This window comes from Toxorhynchites rutilus, chromosome 2 (assembly GCF_029784135.1).
Source record: "Toxorhynchites rutilus septentrionalis strain SRP chromosome 2, ASM2978413v1, whole genome shotgun sequence".
Classification (NCBI taxonomy): Eukaryota; Metazoa; Arthropoda; class Insecta; order Diptera; family Culicidae; genus Toxorhynchites; species Toxorhynchites rutilus.
In genome coordinates, this window is record NC_073745.1 from 336347293 (window position 1) to 336370815 (window position 23523).

The window sequence follows — 23523 nt, forward strand, 5'->3', positions numbered from 1 at the left end:
GTGCACCGGTACACAACACACGGCTACTCGCGCGATCAACGCCACATTCTACTCCTATCGAATACGTGTGTCCCTCCGTCAGTCACGAGAGTAGCTCACGAGAGCTGCTGGAAGATACCTCCGCGCGCGTGAGAATAGCCGCTTCTGATGCTCCCTGCAACAACAACAACAACGACAAGGTTTGGTTGGCGCACTTGAAGCCCCCGAAAAATCTCACTTCCCCAATCTCAACAAAGTGTTGGCGCGCGTTATCGCTTAGCCGTGTGGGGAGAGTGTGAGATTGCTAGAATCTGTACCGCCTCGTAGCATGTCCGCCTGGTAGCGCGGAGGCAATGTTGGGGCATTTCACGCTCTCGTCGATTTGACTCTTCTCCTGCGGACCGGTCGGTCGACCGACCACCGGAGCAGTACGAAGTCAATCCGACAAATCCGGAGAAATTTTCCAATGTACACACTTGCACCCCACAGACGTGGGATGGCTGGATGTTTATTTTGCTTGACCATAGGCACGCAATCATATAATTTCCTACTTAAATGAGCAGCATCGTTGATCATCATCGGGAAGGAAATGGGAGGGGTACTCCTTAAATGTGCTCCCGCCTTCGAAGGTCTGTTGTCATCAGATGCTGATTTGAGAGAATAGCTTGCAACTCGCCCGGCTAGCTCAGTCGGTAGAGCATGAGACTCTTAATCTCAGGGTCGTGGGTTCGAGCCCCACGTTGGGCGGATATCTTTTTTTGTTTTTTTTGACGTCATACAAAGTGTTACAGGTTAATCACTAAAATAGATGGCAGCACCAATCAACACACACGGTCACTCAATGTGAGTGACAAAGAGGGGAAGTTGTGAGTGTTGAACGTGTCGAAGCACTCGAAATAATTTCTCAATGCTTTATTGTTCGTAATCCATAAATGTTTTTGACGTAGAACTACGTCTTTCTTTTCTATACTGGGGTGTATGTTTCGAAAACGAAAACGTGGCAAGAGAAATTGTAAAAGACCCTTATCTCAGCTGTTAATGTCGGTACTTCCCCACATAGTGTGATGAGCGATGACATCGCAGCCGATGATGATGATTTTGTTGATCCCCTACAGTATTTTACGAACGTTACAAGGGCTCCATTGGGAACCTCAAGAGCGTCACCGAGAAAATAAGTCGGCAATTGCTCACACCTCCGTAAAATTCTTGAAAAATGTCAACCCTATTAAATTGCCCGTTATAGGAGAATGTAAAAAAGTTTGTAATTAGAATAGCTTTTGTGATCATTATTTTACGGAACAATTCACCATAAACCCGACTTCTTACAGATTCCACTCACATTACAGGTGAGTGCCAGAATGGTAACTCACCAGTCGCTGCCACGGTATCGCTTTGAAAATGCTGAAAAACGAGGAAGAAAAGAATGTGTTGACATGGGAGAATACGTCAACATGTAGCCTCTTTAGCTCAGTTGGCAGAGCGCTGGTCTTGTAAACCAGCGGTCGTGAGTTCGATTCTCACAGGAGGCACTTGATTTTATTTTGTTTTTAAATGTCAATAACAATTTTAATAAGTCCCAGTACTCAAAATTTGAACTAACACTGAATTTTCCGCCTTTTTCGCACCGATCTCATCGGACCGACAGTAAACTTGTTTATTATTGTCCTGAAAGTGTTGGCTCTGGGGACGACAACAACAAAATTAGAAAATGATTTTGATAAAAGTCCGCTATCGATCCACAGGGGCCCTTCACTTATTTGCAATGCTAGTATATTCCGTTATTGAATTAGATCTTCTTTACAATTTCACCAATAAACCCGGTCCATAGCTGCAGTTTTCTACCCTCGTGCTTCACCAATCAATTCTGCACTCCTCTTCTTTTTGTCCCCACCGGATTCGATGTGGACACCACTTTTGTGGGGCCATTTGCTGTTGGGCATACCGCCTATCAAGGCTCAAGGCAGTTTGTGGTTCACTCTCAGCCAGTCACATGTTCGATTGAAAACATATGTTTCTATACGACAACAGTGTATGTAATGAGTAGGTGATTCGAGCAAAATGTGTTTCAACAATTCAATATTATCAGTTGAGACGCGATCTAGATTGTTCCATCTGAGGTCGTGACAGAATATCTTAATATCGCGAAGTCTTTTCACCTGCGACGTTTTTATTAATCCCTTGAGCATTGTGCACGATTCTTGAAATGCCGATACAAAAAATCTCAATGACAAACTTCCAGTCATTATGGGCGGCTTATGCAAATCAAGAACGTAAGACGCTGTAAAATTTACCAAGAGATCACACAGAAAGTAGTGATTCAAAGGCCCAAATGAATCTAGATTCGAAATAATGAAACAACTCAATATGGAGCGACTCAGACTCCGAGTGCTCGCAGGTCTTCTTCGAGTATTGTCCATATTACGTGTCCGTAAAGGACAACCGGTCTTATGAGCGTCTTGTACATCGTACCACATTTCGCACGATTGCTAAGTTTGTTTGTGGATAGGTACGAATCCCATTGATAATGCGTCTCCGGATCTTGCGGCTAGATCATTGTCAGACGTTACCATTGAGCCATTGACAAATTGGTCCACTTCCTCGAAATCATCGCCGTACACTACTACCTAATGGGGTCCTGTCGTGCTCAGATCCGGAAGCCAGCATGTATTTGGTTATAGACGGATTGATTTTCAGTCCAATTCTCTCTCTCTCAAATGTTCTGCCGACAATGTCTACGTCATCAGCGAAGCTGATGAATTGACTGGATCTATTGAAAATCGTACCACGCAAGTGAAACGTCGCTCGTCTTATAACACCCTCTAGCGCAGTGGTTTTCAATTTTTTTGCTTCATTCCCCCCTTTACGAAAATTAATCTCAGTTCTTCCCCCTATCAGTCTTTTGTAAGAAAGTCTGTAGCATATCAGTAAAATAATGAAAGAATACAAACGGTTTCCAAGTTACAGTCGCAGCAAATTTGATTTTATACTTGTATCTGATTACGAAAAAGGTAAACGAAGTTCGTCAAGTCAGTATGGCACCTGCACCTGAACGATTTCCGCCAAAATTGTAATTCTTGAGAACGTTATCGGAAAACACACCTCATGTAAACTTCAATATCCACTCTGTCACGGTGTTTGGTTTCCATCAGCAACATTCTAGAATATCCAGATTCACATAAATACTACGCAAAAGACAACAACACTCGTAACGCGTATTCCGCATATCAGGATGAGAATCGATCATTTGTGGATCGTTTGTCACTGCCAGTCAGAAGGGATTTCAAACCATGTCAAAATCTTGTTCGTTGATATTAGGAAAATATGTTTCAAGTTTAACATGTTGAAGAATGTCTTGACAAATGCTGTACAATTTCCTTTTTTATGGTCTTCTGTACTGTTTCGTCATGTGTCCCATCATCATTCACTGACGAAAGTCTTTCAAACATTGTGAAATTGTTCAATTGAACATTACATTTCAGGTTCGGAAATGTTTGCCGAGGATCACAAATTTAAGTGTATCCAAAAAAGTTTCTGTGGAAATTGTTGCTAATCATTGTCATCTTCAAATAGAAGTAATTGTGCAATGTGCCCTTGCACAATTCCCCCTTCTAATGACCTAATTCCCCACCGGTTGAAAATCACTGATCTAGCGCAATGTTGAACAGTAGGTAAGAGAGTCCATCATGTTGTCGAAGCCCCCTGCGGGACTCGAATAAATCAGATAATCCACCCGATATTCGCACACAGCACTGTATTCCATCCATCGCAGCCTTAACCAGTCTTGTCAGCTTCACGGGGAAGCCGTTTTCGTCCATAATTCTCCATAGCTCTTTTCGTGTTATTGAATCATATGCGGCTTTGAAGTCGATGAATCTGTACTGGAAGATCTGCCCCAAGGTGAAGATCTGGTCAGTAGTAGACCGACCTTCGTTGAAGCCAGCCTGGGAACTTCCCATGAATCTATTTGTAAGTGGCGATAGACGACGAAGAAGATTGGGAAAGCCTTTTGTAGGTGGCATTGAGGACGGTGATTGAACGAAAGTTTTCACAGTCTAGTTTGTCCCCTTTCTTGAAGATAGTGCAAATCTTTCTCCATCTTTCCACTCCTCCACTATTCGTCCAATATAGATAATTCATATTCAGTTCATGTTAGTTTTAAACAACCATCAAATTCCAAAGGTGGTCAGTAATACAGCAATTCTCGAACAAACCAACAAATATGCTCAACATAAGATTAATGGGGAATTTCTCTATTAACAAAAAATCAGTCAATTATCTTACTGGAAACGGAATTTGGTATTGCATCAAAGGGGGTATTTTTTCTAGACAACGTTCAATAAAAAAAACAACGTTCGAATATGTATACAAACACTCACATCGCACCACGGGTCCTTACTTAATTCAGCATCGTGTGACGATCGTAGATATTGCGGCGCTGCTCACGCACCTGCCTCTTCCACTTGTCCTGGGAATGTCCGACGCGGTTCAACACGTTGCCATCCCGTACCTGCATGTCCTGGCTATGGTTACCCACTGCAACTGATGTATCATCCTAAAACACAAAGATCAACTTGTTAAAAAGCAATCTATCACAACCACAAAGAAAAAGATGACGAGAAAGTGAAAGATGGATGACAAACCTCAGTGCAAACACAAAAATTACAGTGAATGTTAAACAGATAAACACAGAATACAGCACTACAAATAATCAACTAACTATGTGTAATTTCATAAAATCATAAGACTCATTTATTATTTGTTCAGTCAGCGGTGTTAGAGCACTAAAGAGATGAGTATACGACAGGCAACAGACTGGAAAGTCGAACGTGAATGTTAAAAACAAATGAGATCACAAAACATCTGGCGACAGAAGCCGGACTCGTTCCCGGTTACCGGTACCGGAAAAATAATCCGAATTATCACTGTCACTATCGCCAGTGTTCCCGATAGTGACAGTGCTACGCGTATTACTAAGCTTAACTCTAAAGTTGTCACGTTTGGTGAAACCGATAATACTATTGGTGCTATTGTTATTGTCACGAATAATATTCACATCTTCATTGGTGTGCTCCTGGTAGTTCGCCTTCACGCGTTTGTTCAACAGCGGGTCGAGACACATTAGGAACAGCATGTAGATCACAAGCAGGGAGATGATCCAGATCACAATAATTACAACAACCTGTTTGAAAGGGCGTAAAACTCAATTATAACATATTCAATTCATTCCGCGATTTCTAAAAAAAATCACCTTGATAATAGTTGTATTTCTGTTCTCATACTTGCAGTCACACCGCGGACAAAACACCTGTTCCTTTCCCTTGATTTTGTCCGCAATCCGGGGCAATATGACCCCGTCACAGTTACACTTGTTTGGTGGCACATTATCGATGATCAGCATCCGATCGGAGTCATCCTCCGTGTTGTTGTTCACTGATTTGATACTTGGACAGATACATTTACATCGCTTGTCCTCGTATGACTGGCCCTAATCGGATTACAAAGATGAATTTGAAACAAAAAAAAATCATTACAAAATGGGTGTAACAACACGTACAATGGACTGATTAGGGGAAATTCTGACGAAATACTCACATCAGATGTAATTATCTGCAGCGATGCAATAAGCAGCAAACATAGAAAGAGCTTGTTGTACATTTAAGCTTTTTAAAGCCACAGGGCAAATGTAAATACAATCTTCAGCAAGGATTTTCGATTTCTCTAGCCTATTTACTACTGCACTTTTCACTTGCTGCACAAATTTGACGTTTCTGGTCCATGCACAATCAGCAGGATGTGGTGAGAGCCCAGAATGAGTGACAATATCTCGGGCAGGGATGCCAGGTGTTTTTTTTAAATATCTTCACATGGCACGAAACAATGGGCCTGATTCTCGAATACACTTCACGGTGGAATCAAAACAAACGGCACGCCATTGAACTACGTTTTACGAGTTAGTGAAGTGTCGAAGATAATAATGAGTTTTCAGGCAGAATGATCACTTTTCAAATAAAAAATCATTAATGAAAATTAACTTCTTCGTATCAAACTGGTACTCAATGTGAGTGGAAAACTTTGTTTTCTTCATGTGATATGATAATCTCATACAAAAATTTCATCTGAAGATAATTTGAAATTATAATGATAAATTTAGTGGGAAGCTAATCTCGCATCCAGATGTCGACACCGTACCGTTGTCATCGCGGATACGTTTCATTCCGTTTCCACCGTGAAGTGTATTCGTAGTGTATTCGAGAATCAGGCCCAATGTCTTCAAATGTCTTCACAATCATATCAGAAGAAATCAAAATTCATAACTTACTTTTGTACAAAGCTTGACAGCTTACTCAATGATTATTTTATTTGGTACTAGCTGACCCGGCAAACTTTGTCTTACTAAGCGCTGTTCGTAAGTCCAATCGCAGAATTATTCATTGATTGTTCTTATAATCTACCCTTTAAAATTGCCTTTTACTATAAAATTCCTAGTACTTCTACCAATACTCGACATTATAATATCAGATTATTTTCAGACACAATTCTTGCAAATAACATGTTTCTCCGTTACGTTACATGCCAAATTTGATTTTATTTGCTTGATTAATTCTCGAGTAAGGTAGAAATTTGTGTTTCATTTGTATGGCAGCCCCCCCTTAGAGAAGGGGGTGGAGTTTCTAACCACCATAGAATTATTTATTGTACCCTTAAACCTCCATATGCATAATTTGGTTTCATTTGGTTGATTAATTCTCGAGTAATGCAAAAATTGGTGTTTCATTTGTATGGCAACCCCCTTAAGAACGGGGGAAGGGGTATCTAACCACCATAGAATCATTTATTGCACCCTAAAACCTCCACACGGCAAATTTCGTTTCATTTGCTTGATTAATTCTCGACAAATTCAGAAATGTGTGTTTCATTTGTATGGCAGGCCCCCCTTAGAGAGGGGGGAGGGGTCTCAAACAATCACGAAAACCTTCCCCGGCCCCAAAAACCCCTACATACCAATTTTTATGTCGATCGGTTTAGTAGTTTCCGAGTCCATAGGAATCAGACAGACAGACATCACTCCATTTGTATATATATATAGATTATTATATAGGGCATTTCATTAAACTTACCTTGAGGTTTTGAAGTTTATTTCAATAAATATGAACAAAGAATATATCGTGCAACTGCAAACTAAATTTTATAAGTTTAGAAATGATAATTGGCTTGATAAACCGTTGATTGAGTGGGTATAGTCCCAGTTCTTTCACAAAAACGGAACTATGATAAATCAAATTGTTTATTTCAGCTTTGAAGTTTTGATAGTAACTCAAACCATGGGCCTGATTCTCGAATACACTTCACGGTGGAAACGAAATAAACGGCATGCCAATGAACTACGTTTTACGAGTTAGTGAAGTGTCGAAGATAATAATGAGTTTTCAGGCAGAATGAGCACTTTTCAAACAAAAAATCATTAATGAAAATTAACTTCTTCGTATCAAACTGGTATTCAATGTATATTCAAACTATGTTTTCTTCATGTGATATAATAATCTCATATAAAAATATTATCTGAAGATAATTTGATATTAGAATTATAAGTTTAGTGGGAAACTAATCTCGTATCCAGATGTCGACACCGTACCGTTGTCATCGCGGATACGTTTCATTCCGTTTCCACCGTGAAGTGTATTCGAAGTGTATTCCAGAATCAGGCCCCATATTCATAAAACTAATTATTGAAACGGTATATTGCCGGAACACCTTCGATTTTTGAAGTGGTCGTTTGAAAGTTCTAGCTTAATCTATTGTATAGTTTAGGCCCAAAATAATAAAGATATTATGTCACAATCATTCGAATTCTCAAGCGCAAATGAGCTAATGTTTTCTAGAGACAATACCCAGCAAACATTAAATCGCATAACAAGCGTATATATAACATCATATGCCCTCAATTTTGGTTGGCATATATTGCGCCTAACTGGCATATGCATGCAAAAGTGGAGGCCATATACATACATGGCAAATGCTTACCGAATTAGTTTGGATGAATATGCAACTTTGATCGGCTATAATAGCGATTATGTTGAAATTGCGATCTAATATGAATATATTCATGAATTGTCAACGCACCTGATACGACTTTTGCCATACTCATATACGATTTATTACAGATATAAAAAAAACAAATGGCGCAAAATATTTTGGTAAAATGTTTATTATGGTCTCACGAATCGCCATTTTTATAAATGAGTATTTATATTTGTAGAAATAATAATTATTTAATGTACTTGTGTTGTGAGTGGATTATAAATGTTTAAAATGGCACAGATTGATGTTTGGTGAAAACTGATCCGGTGTGGGTTCGAGCTCCGGTCGTCTGGATTATCATCCACCAGCTATCTCGCGCGGCTATCTGAAATTTAATTCATTCAACAGCGGTTAAAACTCATACATATGATTCGATATGATATAACTTAATACATTCTATGCAGTAGGATCAGTCATTCCTGGTTGCCGATTTTATTATTTAAGAAAAGGATCTTTGATTTCCCTGTTATAGAAACTAAATATATAATGTCATTGAACTGGAATAACAAAAAATAAATGAATATCAATGAAACTTTCTCAGTTTTAAATTATTTTTATTACAATTTTCACTATATAATTTGTTTTCTCAGTCATATCCAACTTAATTCTGATTACTATTATAATGAATATAATAAATCAATCTGGCAATCTTGCAAAGCGATGCGATGCAATGTATCAAATTCGATGTGGTATATATCTAAGATTGGCGTTGAATGGCGTAGTTCACTTCGTTTTGCTGCATGTTTCATTAGAAGGGATGTTTGCCGTTGTTACTTTCATCGAACATCAGCGATTTCGAGTGCGGATATTCAGAAGTCCATTTTTGTAAATCATTTGTCATTGTTGAAGCATTTCATTAACATTTCAATATGATGTAATATGTTCTTTATTAGGATCTAATATGATTTACTGTTTCATGATTTTCTTCAGCATGCAACACGATTTACTGCAGTACTGAATCGATTTAAATTATATGCTTATACGACACACAAACTGCATACGCATATGATGCGGACTAAATATATTTTATGACAATGTACATCATAAAACTGATGTTTATTATACCGAATTGCGACTTAATTTGATAATGATATATAAAATCGAGTTTTTACATTTTATGCGATTTCAAATATACACGATACATACTTTGATTGGTATTATATGCGATTATGATTTATTCTGATTTCTTGTAAGACTTCTTCTTTCTTCTTCAATGGCACTAACGTTCCTAGAGGAACTTCGCCGTCTCAACGTAGTATTACATACGTCATTTTTATTAGTACTTAGTTGAGATTTCTATGCCAAATAACACGCCTTGAATGCATTTTGAGTGGCAAGCTCTAGAATACGCGTGATCACAGTGCAAGTCGGAGGAAAGTAAGACTTATCACGTGCAAAATTATACGATTTCATGTTTGCTGGGTATGTATTCAGACCGCTTGAAACTTTTCAGAATTTGAAATAACAGTCGCTTTGTTGTTGAATTCTTTCTATATGCTTGTGAGTTTTGTGCTTGGAAAAATTTGAAAAAAGCAAGTGAATCAGCCCGAGACAAAATTCTCCATTGATTACTAAGAATATGCCACACTGATAAAAAAGCAAGCGAATGACACTGAGACAAAAGCCGTACTTGTTTTGACGAATTTTTCGGCCAATAGTTAGAACTTTATGGAAATAATGGGCCTGATCACGAACGCCACATCACGGTGAAAACGAAATTAAATGTATATAACCTTGCATACAAAACAATTCGTTTTCACGCTGAAGTGACATTCGTGATCAGGCCCAGTATCTCTCAACAATTCATATACGCTATCGCTACTGAAATGTCTTCACATATTTCATAATGTCTTCAAAATGTCTTCACAGTAAGTAAAATGTCTTCAAAATGAAGAGATGTCTTCAAATCTGGCATATCTGCAGGTGAAAGTCCACTCACTCACGTAGGGTTGCCAGGTTTGCAGACATGCTGTTATTTTGAATATTTGACTTACATTAACCCTTATGGGCACCTTACACAATCAAAATTATTGACAATAAGGGTTTTCAATATCGTGACAGCTAGGCTTTCGACATCCGATCTAACCTTAAACAATATTTTGCCACCTTACACGATCAATATCGCCTTCAACCCCGAACAACGAAAGTATCCGCGATGGCTTGTGGCCACATTCAAGTTTGGGATCCAAACTATTCTCCATCAGATTAGAAGACTAAAAGGCAATTTTCAATTGGTAAAATTTGAATGAAAAGATTTGCTTGGTATTATTTTATTACTTGAAGCCCGTAGTCCTAACCCTAACTTAACCTATTTTCTCTGATTTTTCAGGTATTCCTACTAAAATTTATTATTATAATATAACGTCAAACTCAGACACATTTTTTTATGGGATTTTCTCACCACTTGCAGATAAAAATGTGATTTGCATTCACATAGAATACTAATTTGATTCGGAAAAGTTAAATTTTCATTCACAATTTACATTTTAGAATTCGTTTTTCCTTCTCAAAAACACATCATAATACTTGTTTCACTAATACAGACTGTTCCTTTCAGTTTCAAAGATGCCAGATTATTTTAGTTTGCAAAAATATATGCAAGTTATATTATCTGCAAGCAAATGTTTTTATTCCATAAATAAGCCTATGACAGTAGAACCCCGATTATCCGCGAGCGGGTGATACGCCCTGTGGATTATTCGTAAATCAATAGGCCTTTCCGGAATTTGTTAGTGAGTAGTAGGCCCATGCTCTTTTGTTGTGGTCATGACTTTTACATTATTTAGCCACTGGTGTACACAACCTTATAGATGGATAGTTTCATGATTTCTTTTTATGTTGAAACATATTTTTTTCGTGTTTGCATCTCTTTTTTTGCCCTTTAATGGATCATCCGCGATTTTCGTTATTCGCGGTGAGTTTGCCCGACTATTCCGCGGATAATCGGGATTCTACTGTAGCTTGAATTAACACATTATGTTTTTCCATCTGTGATTTTCCCAGATCTTCTCATTCTCCAAATTTTATAACGGAGTGTGAAGAAATACACAACCCGCTCGCTAGCGCAAAGAATGACCGAGTTCAACGTTAAAAAAATCCTAAAACGTTGTTAAGTTTCATTCACCCTCTCACCATCACATTGTCAGTTCACTTTGAGGTTTTGATTTGTATCGTGAAAAGTACCGTATTTTGCTATGAAAAGTATCAGTTTTCCAAACCAAAAGCTTTCGTTTATGATTCCTACAATTCCAGTAGTTTATAAATTTTAATTGCAATGAAAAAGACTAACAAAAATTAAATGTCCGCTTGCAAATCTGGCAACTCAGTCTGGAAGAAGCCCGTGAGGTAAAACGTCAACATCATGCATCCATATGAAATGTCGCGATATTGATGCTCGAAAATCATCAATATCGTGACAATGTCAATAATAATGTCACCGGTCATATTGACCGTGTAAGGTCCGCTTTAAATGCATGATGATGTACATGTACATCAGTGTTTTCTTCCTTAAATAATTTCTAAACGGTAATTCAAACACAGTATTTTTTACTTTTAATAGGTGCTAAAAATATCTTAGTTTTTGAACGCAAACTTTCATTATATGGCAGTCACTTTTTTAACTGTCAAAATTTGACAGCTTGGCGCAACACTTTCAAATACACACTTTGTGTTCAAAAAGGAAAAATCATGCATTTAAGGGTTAAAAACATTGATTTTGTGATTTTATTTCAATATTGACTTCATGGCTGTTGTACTTTTTTACAAGAAATGTTCAAAATAAAGTTAATGCTGTTTTTTTTTTTAATTTTCAGTGTCACTTATTCGTTTTGTTAATTACCTAGCAATTTGTAACACGACTCACATCATCGACAAAATTTTACAAAGAGCTGCACAATATGATATCATGTTTTCCGATATTTATAAGAAAAATTAAATATAAAAAAAGAAAACATTATTGTTGAAATTGAATCATTTGATCAATATAGTATTCCGGGATATAATGTTGCTGCTATTATATATTACGCGACACGCAAACTATTACTACTTAAAAAAGACCACACTTTTCGAACGAAAAGATACATTCATACGGATATACATTTACACACAACCAAGCAACGAGAAAAAAAATTAATCTCGAATAATGAATCTAATGGCGGGTTTACATTAGGGAGATCTATAGCTATAGATGGATTTATTCACGTGAAAATAGGTGTAAACGGGTGAGAATAAATATGATACACTTATTCGAGGTATATATAACTTGAATAAATTCAGCATATGTAAACGCTTGTGAATTTACTTTTTTTGATAATAAAGAACGATCTCACGAAGGCGATCTGGCATAGTGGTACCATCCGTACCTCTCGCGCTAAAGGTCGCGAGTTCAATTCTCACTCCCAACATTCTTTCAAAAATTGAAGTAATGTGGCGAACCAGCCAACTGTGTTGAAAGTCACTATATAATACAGACAAAAATGTGTGGACCTTTTCTTTCGTGCAATACGAAACTATTGAAACAGAGTCACCTGGCATCCCTGCTGAGAAGTGTCCGACAAATTCATGGCAGCCAAGGGTTATACAAAAAGGCTAACTGCAGAAATTGTTGAGCTGCATAAGGGGCGACTCAATGGTTGTGAATATAACCAATAAATATTCTCTTCGTTAATCCCCATGTACTTGTAAAAAAATACCAAAATTTTTTGATAAACAATTATGCTGAAAAAAAAAATATTTAAAAAATTAAAATTCATTTTTCTTACTTTTACAGGGAAACGGTTTTTTTAACAACTACTTTTCCATGTTTTCTTTGAAAAAACTACAACTAATCATAATTTTGTTTGAAGTCATTATAGCAATATAGTGTATTCGACAAAGTTTTAGATCTTATTAAAATATGAACTTTCGTCGAGGACTTCAACTTTCTATCTTTTTTAGTTTCTGAAATATAAAGCATTTTGATATGGAGACCCCTGAAAAAATAATGATTTTTAATAATCGTTACACGCAAGTTAAACGCTGCTCGTCTCATAACACCCTCTAGCGCAATGTTGAACAGTAGGCGAGAGAGACCATATCACCTTGTCAAAGCCACCTGCGGGACTCGAATGAATCAGATATTCCTCTCGATATTCGCACGCACCACTGTATTCCATCACAGGGAAGCCTGGTTCATGATTCTCCATAGCTCTTTCCGTGTTATTGAATCGTATGCGGCTTTAATGTCGATGCATAGATGGTGCATAGGGACTCTGTACTCACGGCATTTTTGGTGGATCAGCCCCAAGGTGAAAATTTGGTCAGTAGTAGACCGACCTTCGATGAAGCCGGCCTGATAACCTCGAATCTGTTTGTTAGTGGCGATAGACGACGGAAGATGATTTGGGCTGCACTTTGTAGGCGGCATTAAGGACGGTGATTGCACGAAAGTTTTCACAGTCTTTTCGAGATGCATTGAGTTTCTAGGTTCTGATGTCAGTTATGTCCGAGAAATTCCGACCGTCTATCATAACAGGGTCGATCTGAGATCCAAAAAAAAACAAGCGGGTACAGAAGTACCCCTGACTTGCATAAATCAACGACTTCAACTTCTAGTTTTTATACTATAGAGGCTTTAAACTTGGAGATTCATTCGCTTCTAGTATCAGAGAAAACGATTTTCCCAGGCTCCACAGTTTAGAAGCACTTTTTAGAGATACATATTCTGGTTTGCAAAAAGGCAAGCGAGTACCAAAGTACTCGCCGCTCGCATGTATTTGCAAAGTGGATTTTCCCAGGCACCTTGATTTTGAAGTCTGTGCTGGGGAAAACGTGGCGGTTGGACATTTAGAAAGTGCTTGATATTTTACAGTTATTCAGTTGTTTATCTTATAAAAATAACATTTTATTAATAGTGATAGATGCGTAGAAATATTTCCTATCAATTGATGCAAACATCTTTCCGATCTATGAGGAAATGTCCGAGTTATAAGCATTCGAAATCTTTCATTTTGTCCTGCATGTTCTGTGTTTAGGTTTTCATTTTAACCCCCATATATTCCGGTTAGACGGAGTCCTTTGTCAAATGATTCAGCATTCTTCCTCAAACCTCGTGGGAGTGTGATAAGAAGATAAAGTCAAAATGTACCGAAAACATTTATTATTCAATTTTTAAATAACACTGGTCATATCAGTACATGTATGACAAACACTCCACCTGTTCCAAAAAGATTATCAAAAAAGATGTTCCCAAGAATACGCGTACCCTCGGTTTTAGGAAATCATCTTCCTTATCATGTAATTTAAAATTCCTCCATTGCGGAAATACTCCCAATCCACCTCGGTGTCGAAACGCGAAATCACCTGAAAACTGATGCCAGTATCTGTCTTAACGATAATCTTTTCATCCAGCAGACCAATACTAAACAAGTCCTTCCCTGTTAGACCAATCGTTTCGGCATTTTGACCCTCCATGTACTGCAAAGGTGCAATTCCCATCCCGACCAGGTTCGATCGATGTATCCGTTCGTACGACTCGGCAATAACAGCTTTCACACCAAGCAGGAATGGTCCCTTTGCGGCCCAATCACGACTGGAGCCACTGCCGTAGTCCTTGCCGACGATCACAATCAGTGGCGTTCCCTCCTCGGTGTACCGTTCGGCACAATCGAAGATATCCATCTCTTCCCCGCTTGGAATGTGCAAAGTGCGTGGCCCGGGGCTCGGAACCAACTTGTTCACCAAGCGAATGTTAGCGAACGTACCGCGAGCCATCACCGCATCGTTTCCTCGGCGCGAACCGTACGAGTTGAATTCACGGGGGACCAATCCCCGGGAGGACAGATAGCGAGCTGCTGGGCTGTTACGAGCGATCGAACCGGCCGGAGAAATATGGTCGGTGGTCACTGAATCGCCCAGGAAAAGCAGAGCACGTGCGTTGACGATGTTCTCGATCTTCGGTAGCTCTCGGAACATTTTTTCGAAGAATGGCGGATGTTTAATGTAGGTGGAAATCTCGTCCCACGGGTAGAGCTTTCCAGTGGGAGCATTTAGGCCTTGCCAGGAAGGCGATCCAAGTTCAACTTTGGCGTAAACATCACGGAACATCGCCGGAATAACATGCTTCTTCTCGACGGCTTGAATTTCCGAACGCGATGGCCAGATATCTCTAAGGAACACCTTTCCACCATTGGCATCCGTGCCGATTGGTTCTTTCTCGAAATCGATATCAACGGTTCCTGCCAGTGCGTAAGCAATAACGAGAAGTGGACTGGCCAAATAGTTGGCGCGAGTATTCGGATGAATGCGTCCTTCAAAGTTCCGATTTCCAGAAAGAACGCCACAACATACCAGATTATTCTTCTCGATGGTGTTAGCGATGTTATCGTCCAACGGGCCGGAATTGCCAATGCAAGTCATACAACCATAACCTACAATGTTGAAGCCGAGCTGCTCGAGCGCTGGAATAACTCCGGATTCCTGCAGATAATATGTCACGACGCCGCTTCCGGGGGAGAGCGATGTTTTGATATACGGCGCAACCTTCAAACCAGCTTCGACTGCTTTTTTAGCCATCAGACCAGCTCCCAGCATCACTGATGGGTTGCTCGTGTTCGTACAAGATGTAATCGCGGCTATTACGACCGAACCATGTCGCAGAGTGTATGTCTCTCCATCGGCCCAACTGAAGCTGGCTTCAGTGCTGAGTTCGGCCTCCGGGACGGCAAATCCTTTGAAACCTACTTTGTTAATTAGACAATCCCGGAAGTCCTTCTGCATGTCACAAACCGACACGCGATCATGAGGACGTTTCGGGCCGGAAACAGAAGTGACAACAGTGCTCAAGTCAAGTTCCACAATCTGCGTGTAAACTGGATCTTCCGAAGCGTCGTTGAAATCACGTAACTGTTTTGTAGCCTTCAGGTAGGCTTCGATCACTTGAACTTTGTCTTCGGCACGGTTCGTCTGTCTCAGGTAACCCAAAGTGTTCTGATCGATCGGGAAAAATCCAACCGTAGCACCGTATTCTGGACACATGTTACTGATGGTGGCCCGATCAGCAATCGATAACTCGCTGACACCAGGTCCGAAGAATTCAACGAACTTACCAACGACGCCAATCTGTCGCAAGTGTTTGGTGATGGTCAACACAAGATCGGTTGAAGTGGCCAGAGAACTTAGCTTTCCAACCAGTTTGTAACCGATAACTTCCGGTAGCAGCATGGAGATGGCCTGTCCTAGCATGACAGCCTCAGCCTCGATACCACCAACACCCCAGCCAACAACTCCCAACCCGTTGATCATAGTCGTGTGCGAATCAGTTCCGACCACACTATCAGGATACAACATTTTAATTCCATCCTTAGATTTGGAATCATCCTGGAACACCACACGGGCCAAATACTCCAGATTAACTTGATGCACAATGCCAGACCCCGGTGGAATAATCATCATGTTGTTAAATGCCTTCGCTCCCCACTTCAAGAAGGTAAAACGTTCCTTGTTCCGTTCGAACTCCAAATCCTGATTCTTGGTCAACGCATCGGGAGTGCGGGCGAAATCCACCTGCACCGAATGATCGATCACAAGATCCGACGGACAAATCGGATTAATCTTGTCCGGATCACCACCCAGTCTGAGCACGGCATCACGCATTGCAGCGAAATCAACCACCGCAGGAACACCGGTGAAATCCTGTAAAATAACACGGGCCGGCTTGAACGGAATCTCCAACTCGGCATCACTCTTAACGCTCTTTGTAGCCTTCCAGCTCAAAATGCCCCGTACGTCTTTCTCCAGAACGTGAAAGTTGTCGCAGTTGCGGACGGCCGACTCCAGAAGCACGCGAATGCTGTACGGGAGTTCCTCTGAAAAAAAGAAAGCACTCAAGATCAAAGGTTAATTAAATTTAGCCAACTAAACTTACTGAACTCCTCGAAGGAAGCGATATCGAAATAGTGGAACGTTTCTCCATTTACATTGAGCTCCTTTCGTAGGTTTTGGAACGGGTTGGGGCCTGAAAAACAATCGACAGCATAACATTAATTGGTGGTAATAAAATGTACCGTTTTGTCTCAAATTCCGAACACTTGAGCTTCGTTGGCCATTAAGTAGTGTCACATCACTATAAATTAGTGGTACTCAACTTTTTTTTTCAGAGGATCGCAAAAAATAGATAAATAAAGAAGGATAGTGTCCAAGATCGTATTGTTAACGTAGGACTACGACGTTATAACCGACGAGACACAAAGATTATAAAAATTCAAAATGACACTTTTTTGGTACAAACATATGATAGAACCGATATGAACCGATGAATGACGGCTTTCACTGAGTGAGAGTGAGAACGTGCCGTCATTCATCGGTCCATATCAGTAACAACGTTTTGCGATGCAACAAAAGCCAATTTGAGCAGATTTTCAAACTAACTCTTTAAATTAATATGTACTGTTGATTGCTAGCTGTCTAGAACGATATTAAAACATCGAACTTACTGAATATCCAAATAGGTTTTCAGTATCTCTTAGCTAAAATTTCGTTTCGAAATGCTCCAAAGAACACTTAGAACGGCATCCGTAGATCCGAACCGATTTGGGTGTGTGTTAGGGTGGCGGTGTCAACAGTAACCACCATGGAACAAATTTTTACTTTCATTTTTTCTCCGTAGAACGCAACTCTCAAACTTTTTTACATCTAGCTTTACAATGCTTGAAATCACGAGAATTAATTGATCGATCTTTAGTTTTCCAAATTGGCTACTTTTTAAGGCCTGGAGCGAATGAACTGGGAAAATCTGATAGTCTGAGAAAGTCTTCATAATTCAAAACATCATCATCATTACACCAATAAATTCGAACACACTTCCTAATTCACAGAAGCTCTCTTGCAGCAAAAATTCATGACAATAGCTTTGGATTACTTCAAATATTATATTAGAATGCATAGTTTTTTTTAAATAACTCTATAGTCGACAGTTTTGGTGGTCATTAAAAGGACCGATAGGATTGCGTGGATTTGTACAAGCAGTTGAAGATGGGTGATTCTTATTGTCAATACATGTGTTAGACACAGTGCGGCCCGAGATGATTATATATTTATTTCCTCAACACCGTTATCTATTTGACAACGCATATAATCAACGATTCGTACGTGTGATTCGATCATACACAATCAATCTCCATACCACCATTGTGTGCGATATCTATCTTCCATTCTTCCTTTGTATCGAGCAAACAGCTGTGGCTGACATCAGCAATTTCGAGGCGAATGAACTGTAAATTTTAAAACCCCTCAAAAACAAAGAGCGGAACTGACATCAGCAATGAGATAGACTGCTGTCTGCTAGCTGGAGCGAGACTGCGACTTGAATAATGATGATCATCATGGATTGAATTATAAAGGGTCCCTTACACGATAAATAATAATGACATTACTTCATCAGAATGACAATAATAATGATCGTGTAAGGTTGATAAAATTGATGTGACGGGCAATAATGATATATTTCCGGATTTTCTGATCTCGCTCAATCATTACTATAATAGCGCAGGGACACTATCATTCGAGGTGTCTAGGCTGTCTAGGATACTGTGCGACACCTTGTGTTAAATCTATGTTTGTGAGGCAGTTTACTCTCTATCAGGTTAGTGGGCCCAAAGCCAATTTTGAATTTTTAAAATTTTAATGAAAGTTATTACTTGCTGTTTTTTGGACGCATTAAACGCGTAGCACTAGACCTTATTTAATAAATTTTCTATAATTTTCCAGAAATCCAAACTTAAAACTTATTGTAAAACAAAATTATCACCAGATATAATTTTAGTTCAAGATTCCGTTCCATTTGCGGAAAACCCTCTCATTCTATTGCATAGAGCAACACCTTTGTCTTAAATTCCGAACAGCACAAATGTGTATAAATATGTGACAGGGATAGTTTTACCGAAAAGGTCTGCGAGAATCAACGAATGACTTTTATTTTGCGGTTTATTTTTTGGGATTACAACATGAATAAGGAAAAGTTTCACAATCAATGGCTTCGACGTTTCACGAGAGCTGGCCGCTTTTTATAAATCCATTGAACAGTATTTGGTCTATATTTTCCATTGGCTCTAAGGCGGACCGAAATTTCGCTTTGGAATTATTGCATCTTCATTTTCAAAAAAAGCCACTTATAGAGTGTAGTATCCCAGACAGCATTCAATGGTTTGAAAAATTAAACCTCTAGTTACTGAGTGAGATTTGGAGGCATATAGACCAAAATAATTTCCCGATTTTTACAAAAATGAATCGTGTCGAAAGACGCATAGGAGCGATGCCCGACAAAAATAACTGACGGAAGCTCAACATTTTTCTTGACCACCAAGGATAAATTACGTTGGTCATTAACTCTTACATACTTCCGGTTCATCCAGTCGTTATCAGTTCGTCCAACTCCTTTTGGATACAGGATTTGACGCTCGCTTCGAGATGGTAGGATGTCGTTGCCTATAAATAGTGTCTTTTAACATCTGCTGTTTGGAACTTTCGTCGAAACATTAATACTAATTCAAATGAAAATCCCTAATTAAAAATTATTTGTTCATCCATTTATAGAAGTTTCTCGCCTTTTGTGGCGCTCAACCCGAAAACAGCAAACCAAATAGTGAAAACTAGAAAATCTCAAAAACTAACAACGCTTGTTCTTACGGAATTTGCTAACAAAAAACTTTTGCTACTGGGTTTGACTGTCACTTTTTGTAAATACTTTTGTAGATACTTATTTTTTATAACTTATTTTTAATACCTGTATCGATACCTGTAAATGATGTTATACGGAAGTGTACACCCCAAAGAACGTCGGAGTTTTGACATAGGACTATGTCTTTGATTTCTATATAGGGGGGTCACTTTACGAAAAATGCAACGATTCATTGAGAAACTTCAAACGAATAGTACTCAAAATCGTTATTGCGACATACATGTTGTGTTATATACCATTAGAAAGAAACTTTATTCAGCAATTTTTGCTTGAAACACGAACAGAAAATATAGTTAAAATGTTATACAAATTGACGATTGAAATGGGTATGTTTTTTTCAATTGCATTAACCACTCGCTATCCTCCCCGACGCAACGAGCAATTTTGTTGTCTACATACGGGCGAAAGCTCACATTGTGAGTCGATACGTGTTATTAATTATTCTCCATTTGCCGATAATAGGTATTAATCAGTTGGCAGAATCAATGGAGGGATGATCTCGGAAGATGGTTTTATTCTATTATCCCCAAGTTCAATCATTTCGGGATCATTCACGTCTTTATCGTGTCGGTCTTGCTAATAACAATTTATCCAGGATGCCACAAGATCAAGCATGTTGTTTGGTTATGTAAAAGATGCAATTAATGAATTTGCTGGCTGCTAATTTAGTAGCTCGAAAAGATATACTCACGCATATCAGATTATGATAGCTTGAGTAGTCGCGTTCTTAATATTATGTTCCCCATATATGCCTCCCTTAGAAGTACGCTTCACTTCCTCGAATACACTTGCCCTTTCTTCTTTCCCTTTCCTATACATAAGCAGAACATAGCACCCAATGAGATCATTTCACTACAGCAGCTACACCAACTTCCCAAGAGAGCATGGCCATAGAATACTCAATATACATCACCTGGCTATAAAGTTATTATAACCCCCTACAAACAATGTTCCGGAAAAAGAAGCAACGAAGGCATAAATGCTATTTTTATCTATAATATATTTTAGTAGTCATAGATTTAGTTGACTTAGGCTTTTTATTGTGTTTAATAATGGTAAATGATGACTCCTTGTGTTCTTCTGCATAATTGAATAAACAGAAGAAAAGGGTAGTAATGGCTTCTATCGTATTTTTGTGTACATTTTTGAACAGAATGTGGTTCCAGATTCAACCACGCTATCTGATCAAACCCGATTAACTCGCGCATAAGTCTGACAGACCGAGAATCAATGAGACTGCTGAATCAAACGACTATTAAAACTGAATGAAGTTAAATAAAAAATATTTTCTGGACTTTTTTGATTTAATTATATCTTTTCTTCGAATAAATACCAAAAACGCCTAGAAATACACAATAGTAATATTACACAGACACACACAATTAGTGTGTATACGAGTTGCGATTTTTCGCGCAAGTATAGGAGAGTTTAAGAAAACAAGTTCATACAGGAAACGGTTTTTTCAGGGCTTCCATTTGATGTACCAAAAGTGAATTACAGATTTTGAACAACGAAAAAACTCAATTCAAATGCAATTACTACACACAATCAAAGTCCTACGTCAAAATCCCGTTTGTGCCCCTAGGCCCAAACCTATCAACTTTTTATTATTCAATTATTCAGAAAAAGTTTAGTAAATTTACATATGAAAATTACGTGTTCGGAAAATGAGACAAAACGGTACACATATTGGAATGAACTTGTGTGAGTGACGTATCGTCAGACGTGCGTGCAGACAATTTGTCCGTGACCCTCCTCTACCCAAACAAACCGTGAGGTTATCATAAAGTGGACTGTGCAACACGACCTGCACATTGACTGGAACGATGACTGGGAGATCTACATTTATTTTTATCACCATTGAGTATTATTGCCTTGTGCCATGGCAAAACCTGTTTTGCCGGGCCTCTTCACATACACCACTATAGCTGCGGCAATTATTGAACTTCAACCCAACACGAGTCTCGTCGTCTGTCCCAATAGATAGATAATTCATTAAAAACTAATCGAAACGACTGTTTAATCGATACGGTCCAACTAATTGAAAAACACCTTGATAATGGTATTTCATAGATACCGGGTTATGCAACCATTCGAAGCCTGACACTACCACAAACCAACGATTGAAATTGCCCCACTCCAGTGAACCTTCCGGAAGTTGAGATCTCCAACTTTCTCATTCGTTGGTGCGTTCAAGTTCCACTGTATTAGTGGTGTACGTCGCGAAGTTTCATCAATTTTTATCAACAGGACATCATTTTCCAGATCATCTCTCCATCTCCGAGAAACAGGTAGCCGATTTCCAACACTAATTAGCAATCTTGTCAAACGATAATTGCGAATATCACTTCAATTCAAGCTACGAAACACTACCATTCCGCCGAAGATTACGATCCAACACTCACCAGCCATCGTGCGGTCGAGGCACTTGCTACGTGGTCAGTGAAACTGTTACACGATAACCGGTCGATCTCGAATTGCTGAACCGCCCAACACACGAATCACGACGCAAAATACTTTTTTTTCTTTATCGATAGATGTGACAATAACAACAAATCCCCAAGCGAGATCACAGTAATCAGTGGTAAAGCAAACAGGTCTTTCGTCAACCACGGTGCCTGCAAGAATGAATACGTGTGGCGTGAATGGAACGGGTGTTATGTAAAATGTACTAAAAATGTTAGTGTTGGCTGCCAGCAACAGAGGCTCCTCAGATTACGTAATGGATATAACGAACAGTCAAAGAGAAAAAATAAAAAAAGAAACGGGAAGAACAATTTCATGCGCTTAACTTTATGTAGTTTTAATCCGTTAGCGATCAAGATAAAAAATCCCCATAAATACCAATATTAAAAAATATTTTTCTCCAATTTTGCATTTTTACGGAAATGACTGTTCAAAAAATCGTACATTGGCAAAAACCTGAACTATTTTTCAAGTACCAACTTCACTTACTTACTTATGAATCCTGCGCACCCCTAGTGGTTGAAAGGGCCAACGTGAAGGATGTTGGCTGCTCGCTTTAGCCTTGACCTGTGACTAGGTCAGTTTTGCGACGACTTCCTTAATTTCCGTTTTGAGGCTGCGTCGCCAGATCCAGTTGTGAGCGCTACCAGGCACGAATTATGTACCGCAGGCATCGGTTGACCAAGTCCTGCAGCCTCTGGGTGTTCTCCGCTGAAACACACCACGTCTGGCTGGCGTACAACAGCACGGATTTCACGTTCAATTTGGATTTTGGTGCGAAAACTAATTTGGTTGGATTACCACATATTTCGTAAACTCGCAAAAGCATCCCTCGCCTTCTTGATCCGTACATCTACGACGATCTTGGTACCATATTGAAAGCATTTTTCATTCTCCACCTCTTGCTCCGCTACTGTGATGTACCAACATACTGTCAATATACTATTCATGAAGGTATTTTTTCAAATTTTACTATTTTTAAAAAAATTGGGAAAAGTAAAAAAAAACGTGTTTTCAAAACGGCCGCCATTTCGATCAAAAAAAAAAGATGTATTTGACTTGCCTCTTTACTGATTCAGAATCTGTTCGAATTTTTTGTTTCGTATAACCAGAAGGGCTGGAATCATGTACGCCATGGCACAACTTTTTTTTGCAACCCCTCACTTCATCAGCTTGTAACTATTCTAGTTATGAATATTTTTGACGTAGGACTACGTCTTACATTAAGGGTGTCAAATCAGAAAACAGGTCCCGTTTTTATGAAATAAAGTTAACGTTAATAACTA

General features: G+C 39.0%; 2 protein-coding genes and 2 non-coding genes across 4 annotated transcripts; 2 read left to right on the forward strand and 2 right to left on the reverse strand.

Annotated features, from left to right (window-relative positions):
• Positions 1-653: 653 nt before the first annotated feature.
• Trnak-cuu (transfer RNA lysine (anticodon CUU)) lies at positions 654-726 on the forward strand. Its single transcript has one exon. It is a non-coding gene; the product is annotated as a tRNA-Lys (tRNA).
• Positions 727-1435: 709 nt separating this feature from the next.
• Positions 1436-1508, forward strand: Trnat-ugu (transfer RNA threonine (anticodon UGU)). Its single transcript has one exon. It is a non-coding gene; the product is annotated as a tRNA-Thr (tRNA).
• A 2743-nt stretch (positions 1509-4251) lies between these two features.
• On the reverse strand, positions 4252-5761 carry LOC129769046 (uncharacterized protein CG1161). Its single transcript, XM_055771056.1, has 4 exons — positions 5572-5761; positions 5228-5464; positions 5033-5158; positions 4252-4531 (listed from the first exon to the last, which is right to left on the reverse strand). Exons 1-4 carry the CDS (start codon positions 5632-5634, stop codon positions 4376-4378), a joined length of 582 nt encoding a protein of 193 aa, XP_055627031.1. The 5' UTR covers positions 5635-5761; the 3' UTR covers positions 4252-4375.
• An 8416-nt stretch (positions 5762-14177) lies between these two features.
• LOC129769196 (cytoplasmic aconitate hydratase-like) lies at positions 14178-22408 on the reverse strand. The gene is made up of 3 exons (XM_055771297.1): positions 22177-22408; positions 16961-17050; positions 14178-16901 (listed from the first exon to the last, which is right to left on the reverse strand). Exons 1-3 carry the CDS (start codon positions 22181-22183, stop codon positions 14308-14310), a joined length of 2691 nt encoding a protein of 896 aa, XP_055627272.1. The 5' UTR covers positions 22184-22408; the 3' UTR covers positions 14178-14307.
• Between the last annotated feature and the right edge of the window lie 1115 nt (positions 22409-23523).

Coding starts and splice junctions, on each gene's coding strand:
- LOC129769196 (XM_055771297.1), bottom strand. Junction 16,902..16,960: donor CGCTTCCTTCGAGGAGTTCA/GTAAGTTTAGTT, acceptor TCTTTTTTTCAG/AGGAACTCCCGTACAGCATT.
- LOC129769046 (XM_055771056.1), bottom strand. CDS start 5,634: ATGTACAACAAGCTCTTTCTATGTTTGCTGCTTATTGCATCGCTGCAG. Junction 5,159..5,227: donor GAAATACAACTATTATCAAG/GTGATTTTTTTT, acceptor CCTTTCAAACAG/GTTGTTGTAATTATTGTGAT. Junction 4,532..5,032: donor AGGAGCACACCAATGAAGAT/GTGAATATTATT, acceptor TTTGTGTTTTAG/GATGATACATCAGTTGCAGT.